The following is a 24216-nucleotide window of genomic DNA, read 5'->3' on the forward strand; positions in this document are numbered from 1 at the left end:
AGGGAGGTATTCATGATGACCTAAGAGTATACAAGGATACTCCAAAATTGAAATATTCTCATAAGAAAAGTTTAGATTGATAAGCAACATCAAGCATCACATTAATCAGCATTGTCAATTACAAAATAGCAAGGCCTTCACTCACAAGCTCTATTTGTCCACTAGATCAGAGCACAATGCTGGGAGGCATACATTTGGACACCACCATTGCCTCTCAAGGCACATACACCACTCGTATGTTCACCAGGTATGTCCTTACTGAACTATCTTATATTGGATATCACCGCATCTTCAAAGAATATTTGTCCTCAAGACTACTCTTATCTTGGATTCCCAATCCTCAAGGAGTATCACGCTCAATACTACTCCTATCTTGGATACCATTCCTCAAGGAGTATCGGTCCTAGATTCTTATCCAATCCACCATACTCCCTACCAGTGCCTTCACTAGGCTTACGATTGCTAGTCTAGTCCATAGTGCATGACACATGGAGAATACGATGTCCCCCATCACTCCCTCTTGTTGAAGAATCTAGGGCATTTGAGTTATAATGAGATTCTTTCAGCAATGATAACAATTTGTGAATTACTTTTTATTTTTCTTATTATCACAATCTTCTCTTATTATTATCAGTGTGTGTTCTCTTACTTCATCAAACAGTTACCAAAACAAAAGAGACAAGAACGCGAGATGTTGGCTCTTAGCTAGTGCAAAACCTCTCTCTCCTAGAGAGGAAAACCCTTTTGTAGGTTTCTCTTATTGAAGCTTCAATTGACAAATGCCAAACCCTAGACCCTTGACAAGAAGATCCTCCAAGCGCAAGTCAAGCCTTTCCTGAGATCACTTCCTCTTGCAACACTTTGTCCTCCTTCTATTGGCAACTGACAACTTTATTGCAACAACCCTAGTTTGTATGCCCTAGAAGAGATATACTTCTTCTCTTCCTTTGCTTGAGATAGAGACTTCCTTAATCAAGGAGAAGACCTTGTTACTAACCCAACCGAGCTCTCTTTTCTTTGATGTGGTTGTAAATCTGGAACAACAACAATATGTCTTCCCTTTCTTCGCACGTGTGGAGGTTACCTTCAAGACTTGCAGCTTTGCATGCTCTCTTACCTTCACTTGAGAGTCTCTTCCTTCGCTTGAGTAAGAGGCCTAAAGCCCAACCAAGCCTCTTCATATGAATGTACTAGGAGGTTAGTTATGACAACAAATTGAGCCTCCTTCTCTTCGCATGTGTGATTGTAGTTAGGCCCGAAATATGCCTTGTGAACTTGGTCTTCTATCCCTCCTCCTTCGCTGTAAGGGAGACACCTTTATTCGTCCTTTTTTGTACCCTTTTCTCTTCCTTCTTCCTCGCTGATTTCAGAGGTGACTTGCTGCACTTTCATGAGGATGAGTGACCCAATATATAGTGGTTCGTTCTCCTCTTTTGGGCCGACTTGATCACTTTAGGCCGACTTGTCTTTGGAGATTCAAACTAGTCCTTTTTATGAGGTCGACATGGGAGGAGGCTTGTGACTTTGCTTGGAGATCTTTCTTGGACTCTAATACATAAATTTACATGGTGTAACATGCCTTAAGGGTCTTCAACATTTGCTTTGACTTTTTTACTTTCCTATAACACTTTAACATGTGCTAGACCTATGTAATGAGCAAGAAACTCATTTTTATAATTTACAAAAATAATATTTCTTTTCTTCTATAAGTACAAAGATCAAAAGTACATTTATAAAGACCGAACCTAGTTACATTGTCTTCAACACCTCCCAACCAGAGATGAGATCCTAACTCCCTCTTAAGGGGAAGAACAGGGGAAGGACGCAGTTCACCAATGTAGAGTGACACAGGGACTACATAGTCACTGTGTAGGGGGTGATGCAGTGAGGACAATGAAAGGGCAGAATGTCCTCTTTGGGGTAAAAGAAAAATCGTTGTGGAGTATGAGAAATTTATCAATAAATTTCTCTCAGTGATTGTTCCTCTATTTTGACTATCCATGTCTTGTATATAAAGCAGTGTAGATAATATCGACGAAATATTGGTGAATAGCGTAAATATTGCGATATTTTCGGTGAGCCGAAATATCGCCAAGAAAATATCGCGATATTTTGGGCTCTCGAAAATATCGCGATATTTACGAAATATCGGCGATATTTCGGCAAAATATTGCGCAACGATATAAAATATCGCCGGGTGTGTTTTGCCGCGGCTAGAAAAAGTAAAAATTGGTTTTTTTTCTTCATTTCTGTTTTTGAGTGTTGGAGAAGGAAGGGGAAGAGTTTTGTGGTATTTGTCAAGGAGGGTTTGAGGATCAAACAATGATTATCACCACTAACTAAGAGTTTTTTGTGGATCAAAGATTGAAGAATAGTGAGACAAAGTTCATTTCTTCCATTAACAGGTATGTTCTTAAAAACCCCTATGTTAATGATTTTTTCATAGATTTAGGGTTATGCTTGCTTGCCTCTTTGCCTACCAACATTTTGTTTCTTTGTTTTTTTCCATTTGCTATGATTTTCATGCCCATGAACCAATGCAAGGGTTTTCTCCATATTTGGACAGCAAGCTTCATTTTTTTTTCAACTTTCTTATGCACCCCCTTATTGCCATTTTTCATTCACATTGCAAAATGCAAATAATGTAGTAATTTTTTTTGAATGAGGTGGTTATTACTTATTATATTTTCATTTTGTGTTGGGGGGTTTAATGCCAATTTTTTTTTTTGTGCCCTAAGTTTGAATTAGTTCACTACAAATGTCAAATATGCCAAAAGCCTTTGACCCATTTTGGGAGTATGGGGACACTGTTGGTGGGGCAAATCAAGCATATATATCATGCAATTTGTGTGGGACCAAGATGTCAGGAGGGATTACATGATTGAAATACCATTTGGCTAGACTCTCTGCATATGATGCAGATGTAATGCCTTGTATGGTTTCTAGTGCAGAGGTTATACAAAAAGGTCGTGAAGCAATAGCTGAACAAGACAGAAAGAAAGTTGCTAGGGAGAGGCCAATGGTCTCAGATAGATAACTGCTAGTTTTATTTGTTTTGCAACTTTTGCTACATATAAGTTTATAAATCACGATGATGAAATACTTTTAAAGTTTTATATATGGGATGTTCTTTTGTTTGAGTCCTTGATTGGACTATTATCACTATCAGGGATCAACAGGATATGTGATGTTATTTTGTTTGAGTCCTTGATTGGACAATTGTCATGGATCAGCAGGATTTGGTATCGCCTTTGAAGTTTGATGTATCATTTCTATTTGACATCATATATATCAGTGCCGCCTTCATATCTATTTGCCAATGTGTTTAGTTCATGTTGTTACTGCTTTATATGTTTAGAAATCTGAAAAAAATGAATATATTATGCATTTTTTATGCTTGCCGATATTTGCTGATATTTTGCCGATAAGATATTTTTTGGACCCTCGCTGATATTTTGCCAATACCGATATTTTTAACATTGATATAAAGTATTTCTGAAGATTAATAAAAGAAACAGTCATACGTTGCACCCATTTTCCCACTTTGGGTTTTTCCTATGTGTCCCGTGTCCTCGTGAAAGGTGACTTAGGTGGCAGCCCTCTGAGCCCTATGTTGGTCTTCATTGAAGAAAATCAAGAAGACCATAGTGGGCTGAAGTCCCTGAGTAGCTGGGGAGCAATAATGGGTAGTTGAGAATTGTTCACAAGTGGATCTGTGAACAACTTGGCTGGAGTCTTGATGTGTTGTGCCGTTGATGGACTAAGACACAACTAGTGAGCAGATTGGATAGTTGAGGTTCTGTGGCCAGATGGACTTGGATCGTTGATAGAGGCAATGCTGCAGATCGGGAGTTGAAAGACTAGGCAGGTACAGGGTACAACTGAGGGGAGCTGTGAAGTCGACTACATTAGCTAGATGGTTAGAGTATGTTGTTGAGGGTAGATTGGTTGTCAATGGACTGAAACCAAGCCCTAGTTTTGTATCTTTGTATCAGTGGATTGGTTGTCGATGGACTGAAACCAAGCCCTAGTTTTGTATCTTTGTATCAGTGGATTGGTTGTCGATGGACTGAAACCAAGCCCTAGTTTTGTATCTTTGTATTAGTGGATATTTGAATGCCGTTATCCTTGGTATGGGAGCCCTAGGCTGTTGTATTATATGTTGATTAATATAGTGAAGTTAGGTTGTACAGTGATGCGTGGTTTGACGGTAAGTCACATGGGCGAAGCCCGTGGAGACCGAAGTTCAAATCTCATTGAGTACAATGACCTACTGTGGTGGTGGCTAGAGGGGCGAATTCCCCTTTCCCCTGAGTCTGCTCTTGCTAAACTCATAGGAACTTAGTATACCCGACTTGCAGGTGGTTGGTTATGCTCTTGGTGTTATAGTGGCAGCTATGAGGTTTGATCCTGGGTCTCCCATAGATTAGGCCTGGCAGTTACCGATCCACCATGTGGTTAAAAAAAAAATATAATGAAGTTAGGTTGAAAAATGTAAAAAGTTGTCCATATTTTGTGCATTAATAGATTTACTGCTATTTATATTCCTCTGCATAAAGTAGTATTTTTGTGATTCTTGGTTTGGTAGCGTCAGAGATTCGAAGATTCTATCCTAGACCCAAGATTGTGGAAAAACAACATGGTATCAGGGCGTATTTGTGCTACTTTGGGGGACAGTGAATCAGAGTGTGCACAACAAAGCAACTCAGAGGGTGTTGTGGGTGTCTAGATCATGGAGCAGAGGGTTCAGTTGAAGACATGGAGATGTGGTATTGACTGGCTTGGCATCGAGATTGGCTGGGAGTTCTGGTGGATTGGTGGAGAGCCTGGTGAATAGTAGTTTGTTGTAGGGCAGATTGTTGATCATTGACTTCCTTTGACTTGACATGGATGATTGGGACAACTCGAGGACTTTTTTGGCATTGACGAGATCAACATGATCGAGATTGCTTCATGTGAATGGACTATAGATTAACAGGCTAGAGTCTTCATTAGATCGTAATGTTGCATATTCCAGATTGGAGGGATTTGCACGAGTGGTATTTGATCCAGAAGGATGAGTGCTTGCAGGACTGAGCCAGTGGAGATCATATAGTGTCAGAGGGAGTTTGGCCTCAGAGGGAGTAGCTCTATTTAGATTTTGGATCTTTAGGTTCAGATGTGATGAAGCAGAGGCACTATTGAGATTGCCGGGTTCATTCTATAGGGTTCACTGCAGTGATTTATGCCAGATGGGTTAGTGTCGATGGAGATGATGATGGTTACTTCCTAGCCTTGGGAGTGCCTCACTCGCTAAGAGGGAATGCTGATTTTTGTAGCTTGGGGGGTACTCCAAGCCTTGAGGATTGATGGTTTGGAGGAAGGAACTCCACAAGTGGCTTTATGGGCTTTAAACCCAAGCTTGGGGTTTTGCACCCATTGATGTTGGGGACGAAACTATGATGAGATTTTGACATGTGATGGATGAGGATGATAGTACTTGTCGAGACGAATATGACGCATCAAAAATCATTCGATTCTGAGTTGTTGAAGAGATGTTAATTTTTGAATGTTGGATGTGGGCATGGTGGCACAAGGTGAAGGTCGGCTTGATGTTAATAAGCCTTGTGATGGGTTGTCCAACCCTCAAAGGAAAGTTCGATGGAACCTTTAGAAAAGGTATTAAAGGAGGTTGTATGAGAGGCTTATGATGATCCTCCAAGTGTGAAATATCACAAGATTACCTTTGATCTAGGCGCAGACCTGAAGCGGCCTTAGCAAAGGGAGTTTGGTTGGGCCTTTTCAAGACTTTTTGGAGGACTGAATGCTTTAGGAGTAGGTTCCAGGTCAAGGAGGAAAGGTCTGGGAGGTTTGTTCATAGTTTAGGGCTGTTTCTTATCTCTGTTTGGGCTGCAAGTCTCTAGGTATGATTGCAGAAGGATGGGAAGAGTGTTGCAGTAATTGTCCCAAGATTCAGAGGCATATCCACATCTCGTACGGATCTGCCACCAATCCTTCAGTGGAGCTACGGATCAGAAAATTGTATCCACGCTTCTGCCTTTTTTTTGCGATTCTTGGAAAATTGGATCCTTGGGGGCCCGATTTGTGGATCCGGAAAGGATCGGGTGCAGATTTGTGAAGGTTTGTGCGTGTATCCATCATGGATTGCAAGCGAATCCGAGAGAAGGTAGATGGTTCACACGGTTCCACAGGGATTTTTTTGTTTTTGAAAATTTCGAATTGTTATGTGAGGAACTACACTTTGCAAATGCTCCCAAGGTGCTCCTTAATGCTCCCTAGACGCTTCCTAGATGCTCCCTAATGGTAATGTTAAATTCTTAAGGTAAAAGTGACATTCTCCTTTATCTTTCATTTCCATCCTTTTACTTATTTTTTTAACATTACCATGAAAGGACTCAGGATGTTTGAGAGTGGTTCCAACCTCATCAAACTTCATACGAAGAAAATAGAATTTCATATCCCATTCAAAAATTCAGCAGACTTAACAGTTTTCAGGATCAATGGGATTGTGGCGTGTCATTGGATTATATCATGTATGAGGGCATGTGATTGGCATTTAATCAAGAGCACCAAGCCTATATGTATCCTAGTGTTGGTGTTATTGATTGTTGAACTCCTTTGTCATGGCCTTAACAATTATGTACCCTTCACTCAAATCAAAATCATTGATCAAGCATGTTAAGCTTTCTCTACCATATTATAAGGCTTGGATTAAGTTGTTTGATCAAAATTAGGCAATGTTGACTAAAATCCCTAAGGCTTGGATTAAGTTGTTTGATCAAAATTAGGCAATGTTGACTAAAAATCCCTATAGAATTGGAGTAGAGGCAAAGGCTAGACAAGAGAAGAGGAATCTAGATTGTAGATGGTTGATGTTGGAATAATTAATCATTTAGGTATAATGGATGCCATATCTATCTTGATTTATGTAGAAATATGCATGTTTTCATGTCTTCTAAACTAATTTGTTATTTTGGATGCCTTTTTTCATATAAATGCAATATATATATATATATATATATATATATATATATATAGAGTAGACGCTTCTGAGATGCTTCGCTTCCTAGATTTTTGGGAAATGACACTTCCTCGTCCCCGCTTCCAAAAAACTTCCCTGCTCCATCTCTACTGCGTGCAACGTTGGATGGGAGGTTTGTTTATGGGAGCCGTAAGGCCTAGAAAGCCTTAAAATATATATATATATATATATATATATATATAGTAGACGCTTCCGAGATGCTTTGCTTCCTAGATTTTTGGGAAATGACACTTCCACGTCCCCGCTTCCAAAAAACTTCCCTGCTTCATCTCCGCTTCGTGCAACGTTGGATGGGAGGTCTGTTTATGGGAGTTGTAAGGCCTAGAGAGCCTTAAAATCTAGCGTGCAATCTCTGGAAGGTACAACGCAATCTTTTGCTAGGAAGGTCGAGTTACTTGAGGAAAATCAAATTTTCAGAGCAGGAAAATGCAATTTTCTAGATCGAGTAGTTCCAGAGGCAGAGTAAGCAGCGCAGATTTTTCGTTGGGCAGATCTCTAGCAGGATGCAAAGGGCTCGTGTAGTAGTTCGCTAGAGCAAGCCAACGTCAGGTGGAAGAGAGAGAAGCACACACAGTCGAGGGAAAATATTCCTCAGGGAACTTCTAGTTTCAGAAGATTGATTTTCCTTGTAGATTGGTAGTAGTTGTGAGCAGATCGACTCACCCTAGAAGGGAGTGTGAATAGCAGAGCAATAGCCCTAGACTTGTATGTGGAGAAGAACTTCTACAACAGATGACGGGCAATCCTCCTAGCCTGTGTTCGTTATGGGTTATGGACGTCTTGCAGTGATAAGTGGCAGCCCTCCGAGCCCTATGTTGGTACTTATTGGAGCAGTGTAGGACGACCATAGTGGGCTGAAGTCCCTGAGTAGTTGCGGAGCAACAGTGGGCAATGGAGAGTTGTTTACAAGTGGAGTTGTGAACAACTTGACAGGAGTCTTGATGTGTTGTGCCCTTGATGGACTAAGGCACAACTAGTGAGCAGATTGGATAGCTGAGGTTTTGTGTCTAGATGGACTTGGATCATTGATAGAGGCAGTGCTGTAGATTGGGAGCCGAAGGATCGGGCAAATACAAGGTACGACTGAGGGGAGCTGTGAAGTCGAAAACATCAACCATATGGTCAGAGTATCCTGTTCAGGGTAGATTGGTTGTTAATGGACTGACTCTAAGCCATAGTTTTGTATCTTTGTATCTGTGGATATTTGAGGGCCATTATCCCTAGTACCGGAGCCCTAGACTGTTGTATTATATATTGATTAATATGACGAAGTTGGGTTGAAAAATGTAAAAAGTTGTCCATATTTTGTGCACTCGTAGATTTACTGCTGTTTATATTTTGCTATGCAAAGTAATATCGTTGTGATTATTGGTTTGGTAGCATTAGAGATTCTAAGATTCTTTCCTAGACCCAAGATCGTGGAAAAACAACATGCACAAGTATTTCACAACTTCTTTCTTCGTAACAAGGTTCTGCTTTCATGCTTTTCCAAAAAATCATATCAACTCCCAATCTTCAGTGGTATCAACATCAATATTGTCAACTCAATCAATGTATTCTGAACCAGGCCAATCAACTATTGGTACAACGATATCAGAATACTTAAACCTCTTGCTAAAGGATTTTGTCATTGATCTGTCATCTTCTTTCTTTGATCATAAACTTCTTCAAATTTTCTACCAACCTTCAAGTAGTATTGCATCCATCCAGGATTTGACATCTTCCTCTTTCTAGCTGAGATAGGTAAACTTCTTTCCTTGACTTCCTTTGATGCATACTTCAAGCTACTTTCTTCTTGTCTTCGTGGTTTACTATGTTTTTCCAAATCTTCCTTCTGTTAGGCATAGATAGATCTTGTCTCAACCTGCAACCTTTGTTAGAAGGATATGCAAGAACAAAAGGCAAATTACGTAACAATAGTAATAATTAAAGAAAGTAGGTTTAGAATACTTATCCTTTTGAAGAGAGTCAACTCCCTCTTAATCTTGAATTTTTTTGTTAGTCCTTTTGTCACATTAGCATGATGTCATTTCTATCAATCTCAAGACCTAGATTTTCTTTTCACAAAATAAATGGTTATTTAGGCTTTCTATTCTAGGGTTTCCTAACTCAAACTTTTTGCTAAGGTTTATAAACCCTAAATGCCAAAAGTCTATAGGACCTCATGTTGACCATGCATATGTCAACAGTTCCAGGAGGCAGTTTACACAACAGTGGATAAAATTTTTCAGTCATTGTCTTAGTTGCAATCCCAAATTCTGCAAAATTATTGTAAAAATGATTCTAGTATGACTATCAAGCCATGTAACAATACCTAGGGAAGCTTTTGATTCTTAACAAAGGGTTTGATTCTAGGGAGTTTTTTAACCTCCCTAATTATTGTGTTTGTAAACACGAATAATTAGCAGATTTTTTCTCCCAAGCATCCCCCAAAGCTAGAGTTGAATTCGTTGGTAAGGTCTTAGGCGAGTCCTAGTGTTATCGAGTCTATGTATTTTTATCATATTAGATCATGTGTCTTGTGTTGCAGAATTTGGTTGAGTCTAAGAGGTGGTGTCTATTGTAAAATTCCCCTTCTATGGGCGATTCTTGTAATATCTTGATGCAAAAGTGTTGTCAGGAATATTTTTGGTGAATGGTTACTCATAGTTAGACACCAATGCCAAAATATTTTTTAGACCCACTTGGAAGGTGGAAAATATGTTTAAACCCTTCTAGAGTCATTTAATTTATTTTTTGGCAAAAATAAAAGAAAATTAGATAGCCAAAAATTAGTTAAAAAATTGAAATGAGAGAAAAATAACATCTCTCCAAGTGGAAAAATAAATTTTGGAGAAAAGTGACCTTCCAAAGGAAGAATAAATTTGAAGGACTCAGTTCCAAGGAGGAAAATCCCTCAAAAATTTGTGGGTCTAGAAGAGATCAATTTTGTGAGGTCCTCCATCAAAGGAAAAATCAATATTTAAGAAAAATCAAACATTTGGACCACATGGTGGTTTTGTTAAGGATCAATTTGCAAGGAAAGAAGGTTGGAATTTTTTTTTGTTTTTTTTGGATGGGATCAAGGCCTTCATCAACAAATTCGAATTTTTCTTCCAAATCAAGGGACAAGATTTAATTTTGGCATGGATTAAGCATCAACTAGCCGTTATTCTCCAGGGTCAAGTCAAGCTATCCGTTTTTCGCTTGTAGGGTTCCCACACTCTCATTTTTTCTATATAAGGAAGCTATTGAGCTCCTCATTGCAACAATAGATGCACTGAAACGAAAAATCTTAAGCAAGCTGTGAGTCAAACTACTGGATGTAATTTTATCTTGCACTAATAAAATCAAAGACTTTGGGGGTTTATCTTGCGTTCGTGTTCCTTTTTCTCTTCTTGTGGTAATGATATTTTGAATCGTGCTCTAATGCTCTACTGAATATAATTGCTTCAATTATTGGATTTTAGAAATCTGTGGCTTGAATCTTTTGAATCATTGACCGGAGAATCCACAGTTTTGAGTCGACTGTGTTCACCTTCCAAGGAGTACTTTATGAACAAACATCCGGTGTGGCAATGGGGTCCCCCCTTTCGCCAATCGTGGCCAACCTATACATGGAATACTTTGAAAAGAAGGCCCTGAATTCATATCCTTTGAAACCAGCCTGGTGGAAGCGATTTGTCGATGACACCAATATAAAATGGACTCATGGTAAAGCAGAACTCGAAAAGTTTTTCACTCACTTAAATTCGATCTCTCCAGATATAAAGTTTACAATGGAACTTGAAGAAAACAAGAGCATTCCTTTTTTAGACGTCCTAATCATCAGAAAAGAGGATGGCTCTTTGGGCCATAAGGTTTTCAGGAAATCAACCCACACAGAAAGTTACCTCCATGCTGATTCCCACCATCACCCAGCCCAGAAGTTTGGTGTTCTAAACACGCTGGCCATCAGAGCCCTTCGAATTTCCGACTCAGAGCACCTGGACGAAGAGAAGAAGCATCTAATTTTAACTTTTAAAAGTATAGGCTACAAGGAGCAGGAAATTAAAAAGGCCATTGAGAAAGCTGAAAGAAAGATGTTGTCTCATGAGCCTAAGGCTCAAGACCAGCCTAAATGTGGTATTGTTTTTCTACCGTATATCCATGGAATTACAGACAAAATCGCTAAAATCCTAAAAAAGAAAAACATTATCACACATTTCTCAGCTCCAGGTACTATCAGACAAAGTTTGAAGTCTGTTAAAGATGATATCGACAATCATCAGCTTAAAGGAGTATATAAAATAGAGTGTTCCTGCGGAAAAAGCTACATTGGTGAAACAGGTCGCTCCCTCCAGACAAGACTCAAGGAACATGGCGCTGATATTAAGAACGGAAGATCTCGTACTTCAGCCCTGGCAGAGCACTCCTTAAAGACTAAGCACCATATCTGTCTGGAAAGCGCATCAATTATCGCAAGGGAAGAGCAACATCAGAGACGAAAGATCAGAGAAGCGCTTGAAATCATCAAACATCCTCATAATCTGAACAGGGATAATGGTGTGGAGATTAGTGGGAGCTGGCTTCCCTTGATCAGGGAAATAAAAAGCGCAAGCACATCCCCTGGTAAAGGCCTCAGCAGGTAAGTTATCCCTCTCCCTTCTCGTGTCATTAGTCTATGTTTTCATTTAGATCTAGGTATAAAATTTCCATTAAATACTAGAATATTTTAATTCCTTTATTGCTATTAAGTAATATATTAATCATTATATTAATTAATTATAAATATTAATTATTTATAATGGTTAATATAATTTGATTAATATTTTAATTATATTTTAATTAAATTATATAAGAATTAATATTTCCCTAGTATTTAGTGATTTTTAGTTTCTTCATCCTATTTTTGTTTTAGTTATAGCCCTTAAAAATTTATTAGTTAGCATTATTTTCCTTAAAATAAAATAATTTCTATATAACAATTAATTAATATATTAATCAATTATAAATACTTATTATTTATAATTGTTAATATAAATTAGGTTAATACATTATTTTAATTTTATATTGAAATTATTTCTTCTTTTTAATTTATTAGGCTTTCTTTAGTCTTAGTTTAGTCCCTATTTAATCTTTAGGTTTGGTATTAATTTATGAACTTTTCCAAAATTTAAAATAATAAAATAATAGTAATTTATTAAAACAAATTAATATTAAATTATATAAAATTAATTAAATTAATTAATGATTATTACAGCCGACAGTATGTTGTTCTAAAAATTTCACTATTTATTACTTCTTTGTTGCTCTTCTGTTATCATCATTCTCATATCTTGATGATGGATCCCATTTGGGATTTGAAACGTTGGTACAAAAATGTTAAAACTATGGATTCTCCGGTCAATGATTCAAATGCTTCAATTATTATTTCATTTGCCAGTGGTTGGATTATCTATTTGCGCAGGTATCTTGCATTAGGTACTGGTTTCAGAAAAGCGATCTAGCTCACTCGATCTGCTAGGCATCTCTAGATATTGAGGGTTTTAACGTGTATCTAGCCCTTTATGATCTAATAACATTATTTCAAGCCTGTAGAGATTGTTTGATATTCGGATATTGGGCGTGAGGGGAAGTCTTCGGTTGGACCAACCAACTCCCAAGACAAGCAGTGTAAAAACCCTTGTCAAATTTTCCAAGTCTTATCTAAAAATTTGTGTGCAACAACTTGGCCATGGCTTAAAACTAAAAATTTATTTCTCCACTCAAATTTTCCGCTAATTCAAGTGAGCAATAAAGTTAGATCCACTTATTAGAGCTTGTAATTCTTATTTGTAAATAATGTGAATAATTTTGTAAAATTATTTTACTAACCCTTATGTTTTAATTTTTAGTGTAAATAATTAGATGAGATTGCTAATAGTGATATACAATGTATGAAGAGACTAACAAATGCTTCTGACTAGCTATGGATGATGCAAGAACGCGAGAGGAAAAAAGTTAATATGCAAGAGTGCTTTTTTATCTTATCCTCAAGAGCCAAAGAGAGACCAATGCACCAATGTCATTATCATTCAATGATCACTAAAAAATGCACCAATCAGATCAACCACTTATTATTGTGAAAATGGTCCCAAAATCACACATTAAGAATGATGAATAAGCCTTTACTTAATGTGAGCTAATCCATTAGGTTCTTAGGCTTATTATAGTGTGTTTTTAGTTCTTCTTAACATGATTGTTATGAGATTAAGCCACTTCTATGATTAGCTTTACATATGGTTATTAATGTGACAGTCAGGAAAAGAGGAAAGGCTAGAGAGATCAAACACTTAAGGCCTAGTGACCTTCCTTTGATGGCAAACTTGGTTGGTTGAGGCACCAAAATAATGTTGTTTGAGCTCTCTAACACTTGTAAGTTGCAACCAGAATGATTAGCCTTCCAACCCTATTAAAATGATAGATCCAGCATTTTAGTGTATGCGGCTAGGACTAGAAGGCCTCCAAATGCTAGCGACCAAGATTGTAGGGCTAATGTGATGGATACAATGGTTTTCCAAGCCCACAAACTTGTTCCAAATTTGATCTCAAGCTTGCAAAACAAATTTGTTAGCCCTCAAACAAAAAATGACAAATTACCAATGATAAACCACTACAAAACCCTTGCCAAATTTGTGATTGGGCTTGCAAACACAAAGAGTTAGCACCAAAATCAATTTGCAATCCAATTTCCAAGCTATCAAAGGTTGCAATTACATCTTTATGGCCTAATTATGTCTGTGACTTGGTCCTAGAGGCCCAATAGGCCTTTGGCAATGGCTTATAGGCCCTTTGAGGGTTGCAACTAGGCTGAAATAGGCCTATTTGGGCTGCAGCAAGGCCAAATGCCCTAAAAAGTCAAAATCCCTATGGCCACCTCCTGCAAACAAAATTTGTTAAAGCTCAAAATGACCCTAACCTCAAGGAAACCACCTGCAAAACCACTTAAGATGTTAAACACTTAAGAAAACCCCAGTTTGTGCAGCAAATAGGCTTCCCAGGACTAGCGACTTCCACAAGGACACTAGGCATTAAGTTTCTGGCACCTGGATCTTGTAGATCTTAGTGTCACGACCATATATCCACCTTCAAAAATTGAACGACTTCCTTCTCTTGGCTAGATGACCCTTCCAAAGGATGAATACTGCCCAAACCCTAGCTGTCTAGGCTAGGTGAGGGCTAGTATCCTCACACTTAGAATTTATCTTTCAAAATTTGATCCTTTGGCACCTGCAAGTCAAATAAATAGAGCCAAGCCCAAGATCTAGAAGAAATTCAAAATAAAACCCCAAATAATTATATAAAAATAACAAGTAGTTACAAGGGTTAGTAGAAAATATTTACAATTTATTTACACTTTTCACAATTAAATTTGAGCTCTAATTAGCAAATGAATCATTTTAGCCAAGTAGAAATTTGAAAATAATTAATTGAAGTAAAATTTTTATTTTCATGTACTAGCCAAAGCCCTGCAACACAAATTGATAGATAAGCTCAGAGTCGAAACAAGATGTGATCACTTCAAAGTTCATGTACTTGGGGGTTTCCCAAGCGTTGAATCATCTGAAGATCCCTACACACACTCGAGATAGATTATTAGTTCTAGAGGGGTTCAATTCACACAATAAGACCAGAGATCTAGAGATACCTGCTAGATCTGCCAACTTCAATGTGTTTACTCTAGCCCGATACCTAAAGCAAGATACCTGTGCTAATAGATAATCCAACCACTGGCTATGAGACAATAATCTTCAACAATGAACACAATTAGAGCATTAAAATTATTTAGCGCATACCATGAATAATCAAGAGAGAGACACTTTGAATTGAAACCTCAAAGACTTTTATTAATCTATAAAAATATTCTAGCAAAGCTTAGCTCAGTAGATTAGAAGATGAGGTTTTGTTGCAATGAGGAGCTAGAAAGCTTCCTTTTATAGAGAATGAGAGGGATCAAGTCGGAACAACCGGAATAGTCAGGAATAGCTAGAACTGCCGAAACAACTGGGAAAGCTGACGTAGAGGGCAGAAGCCGGAATTGTCATGAACTGCTGGGAAAAGTCAGAATTGTCGGAACTGCTGGGAATAGCTAGAATTGCCGGAACTGTTGGAACTGCCGGGAACAGTCGGAATTGCTGGAACTGCCAGGAATTGTCGGAACAGGCGAGAAAGCTGACACAGAGGGCAGAAGGCGGAATTGCCGGGAATAGGCGGAATAGCTGGAACTGCCAAAACTGCCAAAACAGGCGAGAAAGCTGACGTAGAGGGCAGAAGCCAGAATAGCTGGGAATAGGTGGAATTGCCAGAACTGCTGGGAACAGTTGGAACTGCCGAAACTGCCGGAACAGCCAGAGCATCTGTCTCCAAAGGAGAGCAGCGTGTAAGGGACAACTAACTAACATTGTGACAGTTCTATGGTACTTGGTAGCAAATACACTAAGCATGCAATGTTACAGCTAGCATGCAAGGGACAACTAGCATGCAACGACAAGCATGCTGAGGACAACAAGCATGCTAGGGACAATAAGCAAGAAACGAACAACAAGCAAGCAAGATGCAGCCAACACATAGGTCAATATGGCAACATGGCGCAACAATGGCAGATAATGCAATATATTGATGGGTACAGTCATGATTAATGAAGCGTGATGAGACGTAGCATAGTGATGATGGGTGCAGCTTGGTGTAGCGCGGTGAGGTGTAGCATGATGACGAAATGCAGCACAATGATAGGTGAAGGAGTCGCCTTGGAGAATTAGTTGAAACAACATGTCTTCAACTAATCTCATGTATCATCTTCTTAGAGATGATCTATGCTCTTATCTAGATAAGTCAAAATGTTGACTTCTGTTGTAAATGTAATATCTCTCTCTCTGCTGGACTATTGAAGAACATATAAGAAGAATTGATCAAGGGTTTCCCCATATTGGGGTTTGTAGCGCCACATCTTGTGTCCTCTTGTCTTGGCTTGTCTTCTATGATTTATGTTTATGTTCTATCTACAATTTACTTTGATGCTGATGTGATTGCTAATCTGGAAAAGATATTGAGCTAACTGTGAAAATTGAAATAAATTGCTCTAAGCATAGAACATAACTAAAATTAACAGGGTGTCAATATGTTTCTCTGAAGGCTTGGGTCCCAATTAAGGTGACCCAAGCCAAGGCTGTGGAACCACCTAACAATCACATCACAAAGGTTAGCAAGCAAAAAATCATTAGGTACAATAATCATTTTTCCATCTAAGTGGACCAAGCTAGAGAGTAAAGTTCTATTTTGACACTACAAACAAGGCTCCCCTTTCAAATTTGGGGCTTTCCACTTGCAATGGTGTTCCCTCCCTAGGTAGGAGTGGCCAAAGGACCACCCTATTAGGTGTTTCCATCCCCCAAGGGAAAATGACATTTCCTTAATCCACCCTTCATTTTAGAATCATGATTGTTGTTTTACCAAAACCCGCAGGTGTTAGTAAACAGACGCATTGCCAGAGATAACAAATCCTCGAGTGGTTGTAGGCACATGTCATAAAACACACAAGGAACGCTGACTTTTATGCAGCCAACAATCTCCCCCCCCAGTGTGACCTGGGTGTGTTTCTAACTTGAGACCTTTGGCTCTGATACCGCTTGTTGGAATCACGATTACCATTACACCAAAACACGCATGTGTTAGTAAACAGACACATCGCTGGAGTTAACAGATTCTCGAGGGGCTATTTGGCACATGTCACGAAACACACAATGAGCGCTGACTTTTAGTCGTTCCACACTTCAATCAATAGGTGTTATGTGAACAACGATGGTAACGAATGGGGGAAGATTTCATGGCCAAGTGCCGTGGTGAAAGGGACCATCATGATGGGGATCCACGTCCTTAGTGTATAGATGTCAGGAAGGAGCATTCGTGGATGCATGAGTTACCAACTCAACCTTTGTTTTTCCACCCCTCTTGTGTGCCTTTCGCTTTTTCTTTCTTTTTCTTTGTATTACTACTCATAGCTCAAAGGGTTAGAGTTTGCTTTGTATGATGTATAACAGTTGTAATACGTCTTAATGTGGTTGCAACTCATTGCCCATCAGGGCTGGTACATGCTAGGGTTCCTTTATGATGTAAAGAAACAACACATGCTCAGGAATCGAGTGATGGGCATACTGAGTGAGGTAGAGCTCGTGTTAGGATTTTTCCCACATGCTAATGTGTATGTCTCGACCATCTTTTCCATTTTGATATTCTTTCTTTGTTTTGCTTGTGGCCATCATATGCTCTTTCTTTTTATTTTAATCACATCAACCTCTCAAGGCCAAGTTTGGGCCCTACCTAGGTATGAGGATGTATGGGCACCAAATCCTAGAGAACCAATGGTTAGTTGAACTCGAAGAATGGAGGTGGAATATAGGATTTGTAATGTAAGATGGAAAGTGGTAAGTATGGAATTAGGGCTTCCTAAGTAATGCCCCTCCTATACCTACTTGGGCCATTAGGGGAGGTCCGACTAGTGACTAGACTAGGATCAACGATTAACCCCAATTTAAGGTGAGGGAACAAGATCACGGTCAAAACCCCTCCTTCTTCAGGGTCACCCCATAATCCATGTCAAAAGGCTAAAGTGCAAACAAGCATAAGCACTTTATTGCAAAATGAATAAAGTGCCTTTCGACTGGGAGCCCACCTTCTTTCACTTGCTCTTGCAAGATGCCTGTGAAGTCATATGACTAATGCGGGTGGCAGAGATGACTAGTGGCACATCAGTGGCTAGTGGTGGCTATTAAGGGCTGCTGGCTCGCCAGCTGGATGTAGAGTGTGGGAGAAACTTTTCTTCTATGAGGTCACCCACTTTTGGTGGGTAACGAGAACATTGTCTATGTTGCATTATTTCTCAATGCTTAATTAAATGCAGATATATTTCATTCTAGGAGATCATAATTTCTGTAAGTATTGGATGTTGTTGTTTCTAGTAAAGTCTTTAGGCAGATTTATGCAATTTGGGATAAAAGAGGAGTCAATGTAGCTTGAGGGTTTCAGCCATATTACTCCCTTTCCATCATTACGAAATCCTACCATATGAGCCTTGATTTGACTCCATTGCCAATGGAAAGACACTAGTCGCGCCAGTCCTTCCATCCACTCTATTTACTCAATTCATAAAAAACCATTTCACTAGAATAATTCCTTCAATTCACCTTGATCTTTATTGCATGAATTATAGCAATCCTATCCTAGAGAGGCCCCCCCTGAGCTGGAGTAGAGCCAGCCTAGGGTGTAGATACTAGAAAAGCGTTGGTGAGGTGACAATGGCTTGCCTTTTAGTTACGCCAATGCCTTGCTTGAGCTTTAATACTTTATCTCAAGAACTGAGGGTTTGTCTGATAACAAGCACGGATCTTTACATCCCTCGATCACTCTTTTAATTCCATTGAAAAATACAAAAAACATTCTTTCACTAAAGATACTCTTTTATTGGCTTGTGCCCCATTGCCTGGCATTAGTAATCCTACTTAGAGATAACCCCTTTGAGCCTAGGGAGAATTGGCTTAAAGGATAGGTTGCTCAGGTGACAGTGGTAACCATCATAGTAGTTCCCTCTTTGGTGGCTCCTTGTGGATTAAAGCTTATTCGTTAAGTGCAAGTTGGGGAGGCAACACTTGGCATAGTGTGGCATAGTGATTTTGATGGATTTGATCAATGTGGCTGATTTATCATATATTTCATTTAGATGAGGTCATATTATGCATATCTTTGTAGTTTCATTTTATCTCCACAAATCATGTATGAATTTACCATATACAAATGACTACTGCATATTTATTGTAGTTTGAAAACTTTTCTCGTATAATGAGAGTTAAGCTTCTGGATACTTATAGTCGTGGAATGTTATGAAATGTTATCTAGCTTCGAATGCATGAAAGGCCTGAAAAGGAAGGATTCAGAGGTGGTCTGATCGACTCATATAATGGAGACTGTAATAACAAGTTCTGTAAAGTCTGCTTTGTGGCACAAACTGCAGCTGTTCTCCTTCCTTGCCGGCATTTTGTTTGTAAGTTATAACCCTGTTTTCAATATGCTAGTATTTTTTTGCAAGTTTATTTTTCAAAACATAGGTGGTGAGAATATCTATGTATTTTCAACTTGATTAGTTGGTGAGTCACATTACTTTGGTTTGTTTATCTGGTATTTGGTATATTTTGCATACTGTGAGTACACTTAAATATTGATTATATGCATACTCATGTATAGGATCAATGGTTCTCATACATTTATTCTGTTGAGGGTTTATTTTTACCTGATTTAGCCTGTTAAGAGGATTGTATACTTCTTTTCATTTGTTTGCAGTGTGCAAGACATGCGCTGTAGCATGCACAGAATGTCCAGTTTGCAGATGTCTTATTACAGACAGAATTATGACATAAATCTTGAGGTGAGACTCAGATTCTTCTTTCTTGGGATGAATCTTTGTGAAACTGCTGAGCTCACTTTTTCATGTTTGTAATAGAAGGTTAATACTTGTTCATGTAGATCAGGCCTCAGTAACAAAGATGTCTTATTACAGACAGAATTATGACATAAATCTTGAGGTGAGACTCAGATTCTTCTTGCTTGGGATGAATCTTTGTGAAACTGCTGAGCTCACTTTTTCATGTTTGTAAAAGAAGGGTAATACTTGTTCATGTAGATCAGGCCTCAGTAACACTTAGCAGGTTTTGCGCCAGCAGAAATCCCAAGATGGTTCTGCTCTATGTTTAAGAGGCTTACGCTGTGCATGTATCATAAAACAGTGTTATAACTTTTTTTTTTTTTTTTTTCAGAAGAAAAAGCAGTATGGTATTTATATTATATTCAAAAAAAGTCTGAATATACAGAAATATGGCGGGCACTATTCCCGGGAATGGCATCTATTCTGAGAGTATTTTCATCTGTTCATTTTTCATAGATACATATACAAAATTTTGGACTGCAATTCATCATAGACAATTAGAAAACTTTCAAAACTTTGTAGATACCTGTAGGTCTGAGTAATTATCCAGAAAAAGGAGCTATGAAGCATACCAGAAAATTGTCGACCTTATATGCTGGGCATAGAGAAGGGCTGAATGACAAATGTACAGGAATCCATAGAGATGCTCAGGTGCCACTTACCGAAAGGAGATTGCATTCCTTTCTTTGAAAGTTCATCCGCCTTTTCATTTTGTTTACGCCTTATATGTGAGATAGGGAACATATCAGGCTTCCAAAGAGATGCAATTCTGCCCAGCCATCCTGTAAGGCTGTCATTTCTGATGTCATGTTTGCCTTTCACATGATCTATGATTAATTTAGAGTCTCCATAGACATTGATAGGACCAATGTCCATGAAGTTACAGAAAAGAAGCAGTCCATGCAGGGCCATGGCCTCTGCTTTGTTATTAGTCCCGTGGCCACCATTCCAAAACATGAGGTATTGGAGATCACTAGTTATACCAATGTAAACACCACAAGCGCAAATGCCATCCTTTGCTGCACCGTCAAAGTGGGCCCTTGGGAAGGAAAGTTGCTGAGAGTCGGAGGCTGTCATCTGCTGATTTTTCTGTTGGGGAATGTTTTGGAGAATGGAGAAATAATAAGGAATAATCTTGTCCATAACACGCCCAAAATTCTCCTTGCTGTTTTGAAAGATTCTTTTGTTCCTCCACTTCCATATGAACCAGAATACAATTAATGGAATGGGTCTCCAGATAGCTTTTTGATTACCCCACCATTCATATGCTTCTGTAATGGATGGGTGAGAGATAGCAGGAAAGCCAAAATAAGATGCCAGTTGCATCCACAAGTCCTGAGAATGTGGGCAGTTTAAAAAAATGTGCAGGTTGTCTTCTGTGTTGGCAAGGCAGATTATGCAAATGGCTGGCCCCTGCCAGCTCCTTTTCTGCAAATTTGTCCAAGTAAGATTTTTATTATGGTATACTAGCCACGAAAACATAATGATTTTTAGCGGGCAGCTTACCTTCCATAGAGAGTGAGGAAAGGTTTTGCGGGGGACCTCTCTTCTTAATTCTATCAAGGAGAGATATATGTCTTTTACTAATACAATGGACCTGTCTTTCTTTACCTGCCATTCAATGCGATCTTTGTCCTCTGTTTTATAAAATCCTGCAAATTTCATATTCCAAACAATTCTATTCCATTGGGCAGCCATTTCTCCTTCTAGGCCCAGTCCTCTGTCCGATTTCCATTGTGGTATGGCATCCTTCCATCCTTCAATAACCTGTGCCCAGAAGAAAAGTCCTTTTTGGTGGAGGAGCGAGAGCAGCTGTGGAGCGATTGGAGGTTCCATTTCTACGCCCTTGATTGCATCAACACCAATGAGGATGTTGTTTCCAGTTTGTAATTTCCATATAAGGTTTCTGTAGAAAAAAGGAAGAATTTTTTGTAGACTTCTCCAAATCGCCGATCCTTGAGAAGGCCATTTAAAACTGTTCCTGTACCAATAGTAAATATCTTCATTTCCAAGGTATTTCATTTTGATAGTTTGACTCCATAAGCAATTCCCAAAGACCGCTTGCCACAAAGATTTGCACAGTAAAGCCATGCCAAAGAGACGCAGGTTCATGATGCCCCAGCCTCCCTTTTTTTTTGGAAGGGAGATGTTTTCCAATTTAGTAAGATGAAATTTTCTCTTATCCTTGCATCCTCCCCAGATAAAGGTTGCCATTAAACTGTTCAACTTTTTTATTATAGCTGTTGGGAGGTAATACAGATGCGCCCAATATACACATATTTGAGCAAGAACAGACTGTGTTAATATCACTCTGCCAGCTAGTGATAAGCTTTTAAATTCCCATCCCGATATTCTCTTATAAAATCTGTTTATGATCCATGACCAATCAGAAGTATTGTAACCCGAGGGTTTTAGATGATACCCTAAGTATTTAAACCCCTCTTTAAAGGAAACAACCTGTATGTTAAATAGTCGTGAGATATATTCCATCTCTTCTGCATCAACCTTACCATATTGAAATGTGGATTTGCCTTCGTTGACATACAAGCCTGTAGCCCTTTGAAATAAATTTATTATCTCAAGCATTTTATGCCATGTAAATCTGCAAAGCATAGCGAACAGGAGAACGTCATCCACAAAGAGATTGTGTGTTAGAAAGTTACCTCTGGAGATGGGAAGAGGGTCAATATTCCCCGCTGTAACTGCTTTTTTGATGTGTAGGCTAAGGGTATCCATGACCAAGATGAATAAAATTGGAGACAGCGAGCACCCCTGGCGGAGACCTCTTTCAGCCTGGAAAAAAGTTGTGGGGTATCCATTTATGAGAATCGCGTAGTTGACTCCTTCTACACATGCCATGATCCATTTTGTGCACAGGTCATTTAGCCCGATCTTGAAAAGTAGACATCTCAGGTAGCTCCAGTCAAGGCAATCGAAGGCTCTTTTAAGATCAATTTTAAGAATGGCAGCACCAACATTTCTTGTTTGCATTGAATGCAAAGCTTCTTGAGCTATGGCCACGACTTCTAAAATGTTTCTGCCACTTAAAAACCCATGCTGTTCTTTAGAGATATGAAATGATAAATTGCCGCGGATTCTCTCTGCAATAATTTTAGAAATGATTTTATAGATGACATTGCATAAGGAAATCGGCCTGTAGTCAGCAAAAGAAAAGGAGTCCTTTCTTTTCGGAATCAGAGCTATGTAGGTGGATGAAATATTTTGATGAATTCTCCCATGTAATCTTGTTTCTTCCACCATCCCCAAGATGTCTCCTTTCATTATATCAAAGAAGTGGATGAAAATGTCTACGGTCCAGCCATCTGGGCCAGGACATTTGTCCTTTTTAAATGATTTCATTACAGAGAGTAATTCATCCTCTGATACAACAGCAAATATTCTTTCATTATCTTCTTCGTCGAACATATTTGGAAAAGGATCTATGCCCCATAAGATATCATTTATCTCTCTGTTAGGCTCTCGTTTGTATGCTTTTTTAAAATGATTGACAGCCTCTATGGAAATGTCTTCTTGGGAGTACAGATGTTCTCCATCTTCATTCTTGATTTGCCAAATAGTATTTGAAGCTCGTCTTTTGCTGGCAAAACGGTGAAAGAACTTGGTGTTTTTATCACCCTCCTTCAGCCAAGTTGCTCGACTTTTGAGCCGCCAAGAGATTTCTTCAATCTTTAATATATTCTGTTTCCTTTTTTCAAGTTCCCAGATCCGTGCCCGAGTGCTCCATGGGATGGAATGGGAAGTCATACCATCGGCAATTTCAGATAGTTCTTTTTCAATCTTCTTCAGTTCTATACAGTTTGATTGTTTTTTCTGAATTTTCCATTCTTTCACTTTGGATTTAAGATTGCTCATTTTGCCAATCAGGTTTTCCGATGGAGAGGCTTCAATTGAAGAACTGTTGGCCAGCCAAAACTCGTGAACCATGATGTTAAATGCTTCCTCTTCTAGCCAATATCTGTTGAATTTGAATGGATAACTTTTCCGCGATCTTGGGTTCATCCATTGTAGAGTAATCGGCCGATGGTCCGATATAAAAACAGGGAGAGTGTGAGAGCTCGGGAAACCATGTTTCTCTAGTAGATTTTCGTGCATGATGTATCTGTCCAGTCTTTTTGCTATATAGGCTTCCCCTGAACGACCGTTGTCCCAAGTAGGGGACAAAGATTTCGGGCAGATGTCAACATAGTTGTATTGCAGCATAGCTTCTCTAATTTTCTCTCCAATAGAGTCAGCTTTTTTCCCCTTCCCCCAAACTTCATCTGGTCCCAATGTACAATTTAGATCTCCCGCGATGAGGAGCGATTCATTTTCTAGGATACCAGAGGCAATAAAATGATTCCAAAAGGAGGCTCTGTCCTTGTAGGGCGCATAGACATTCAATATATGAATCCTGTCAGCACATCCTCTATAATTAACAGTGATCAAGATACCTCCAAGGCATCTGAAAGTTTTAGCAGAGATCCACCTCGGATCCCATAGCACCGCTAGTCCTCCAGAGAGTCCCGATGCCTCCGTTGCCGCTATATACCATGTTGGGAACATTCTTCTGAAGAATGAGATAGTGTCCTGACTGTTGTGCATTGTTTCCTGTATTAAAATCAACTTGTATGAAGATGAGAAAAATAATTTTTTTAGAGCAATATATTTGGGGTTTGCTCCTAAACCCCTTATGTTGATAGAC

General features: G+C 38.9%; 1 protein-coding gene across 33 annotated transcripts in view; it reads left to right on the forward strand.

Annotated features, from left to right (window-relative positions):
- LOC149252728 (kinesin-like protein KIN-7E, chloroplastic) overlaps nt 1-24216 on the forward strand; it is a 370076-nt gene that overhangs the window by 279856 nt on the left and 66004 nt on the right. For 5 of the 33 annotated variants that reach the window (XR_016266983.1, XR_016266993.1, XR_016266988.1 and 2 more), the window contains exons 25-27: nt 18932-19076; nt 19373-19457; nt 19533-19614. Coding sequence is in view for 9 of the 33 variants with exons in the window: in XM_089459762.1 (XP_089315888.1) it covers nt 18932-19076; nt 19373-19449 (222 nt within the window). In the remaining 24 variants the exon portion in view is untranslated. Of the gene's footprint in view, nt 1-18931; nt 19077-19372; nt 19903-24216 lie in introns of those variants that run through there. The other 28 variants (XR_016266990.1, XR_016266999.1, XR_016266998.1 and 25 more) reach the window with 10 other exon arrangements.

Source organism: Pinus tabuliformis, chromosome 7 (assembly GCF_031772625.1).
Source record: "Pinus tabuliformis cultivar Carrire ecotype Pingquan chromosome 7, CPIR1, whole genome shotgun sequence".
Taxonomy (NCBI): Eukaryota; Viridiplantae; Streptophyta; class Pinopsida; order Pinales; family Pinaceae; genus Pinus; species Pinus tabuliformis.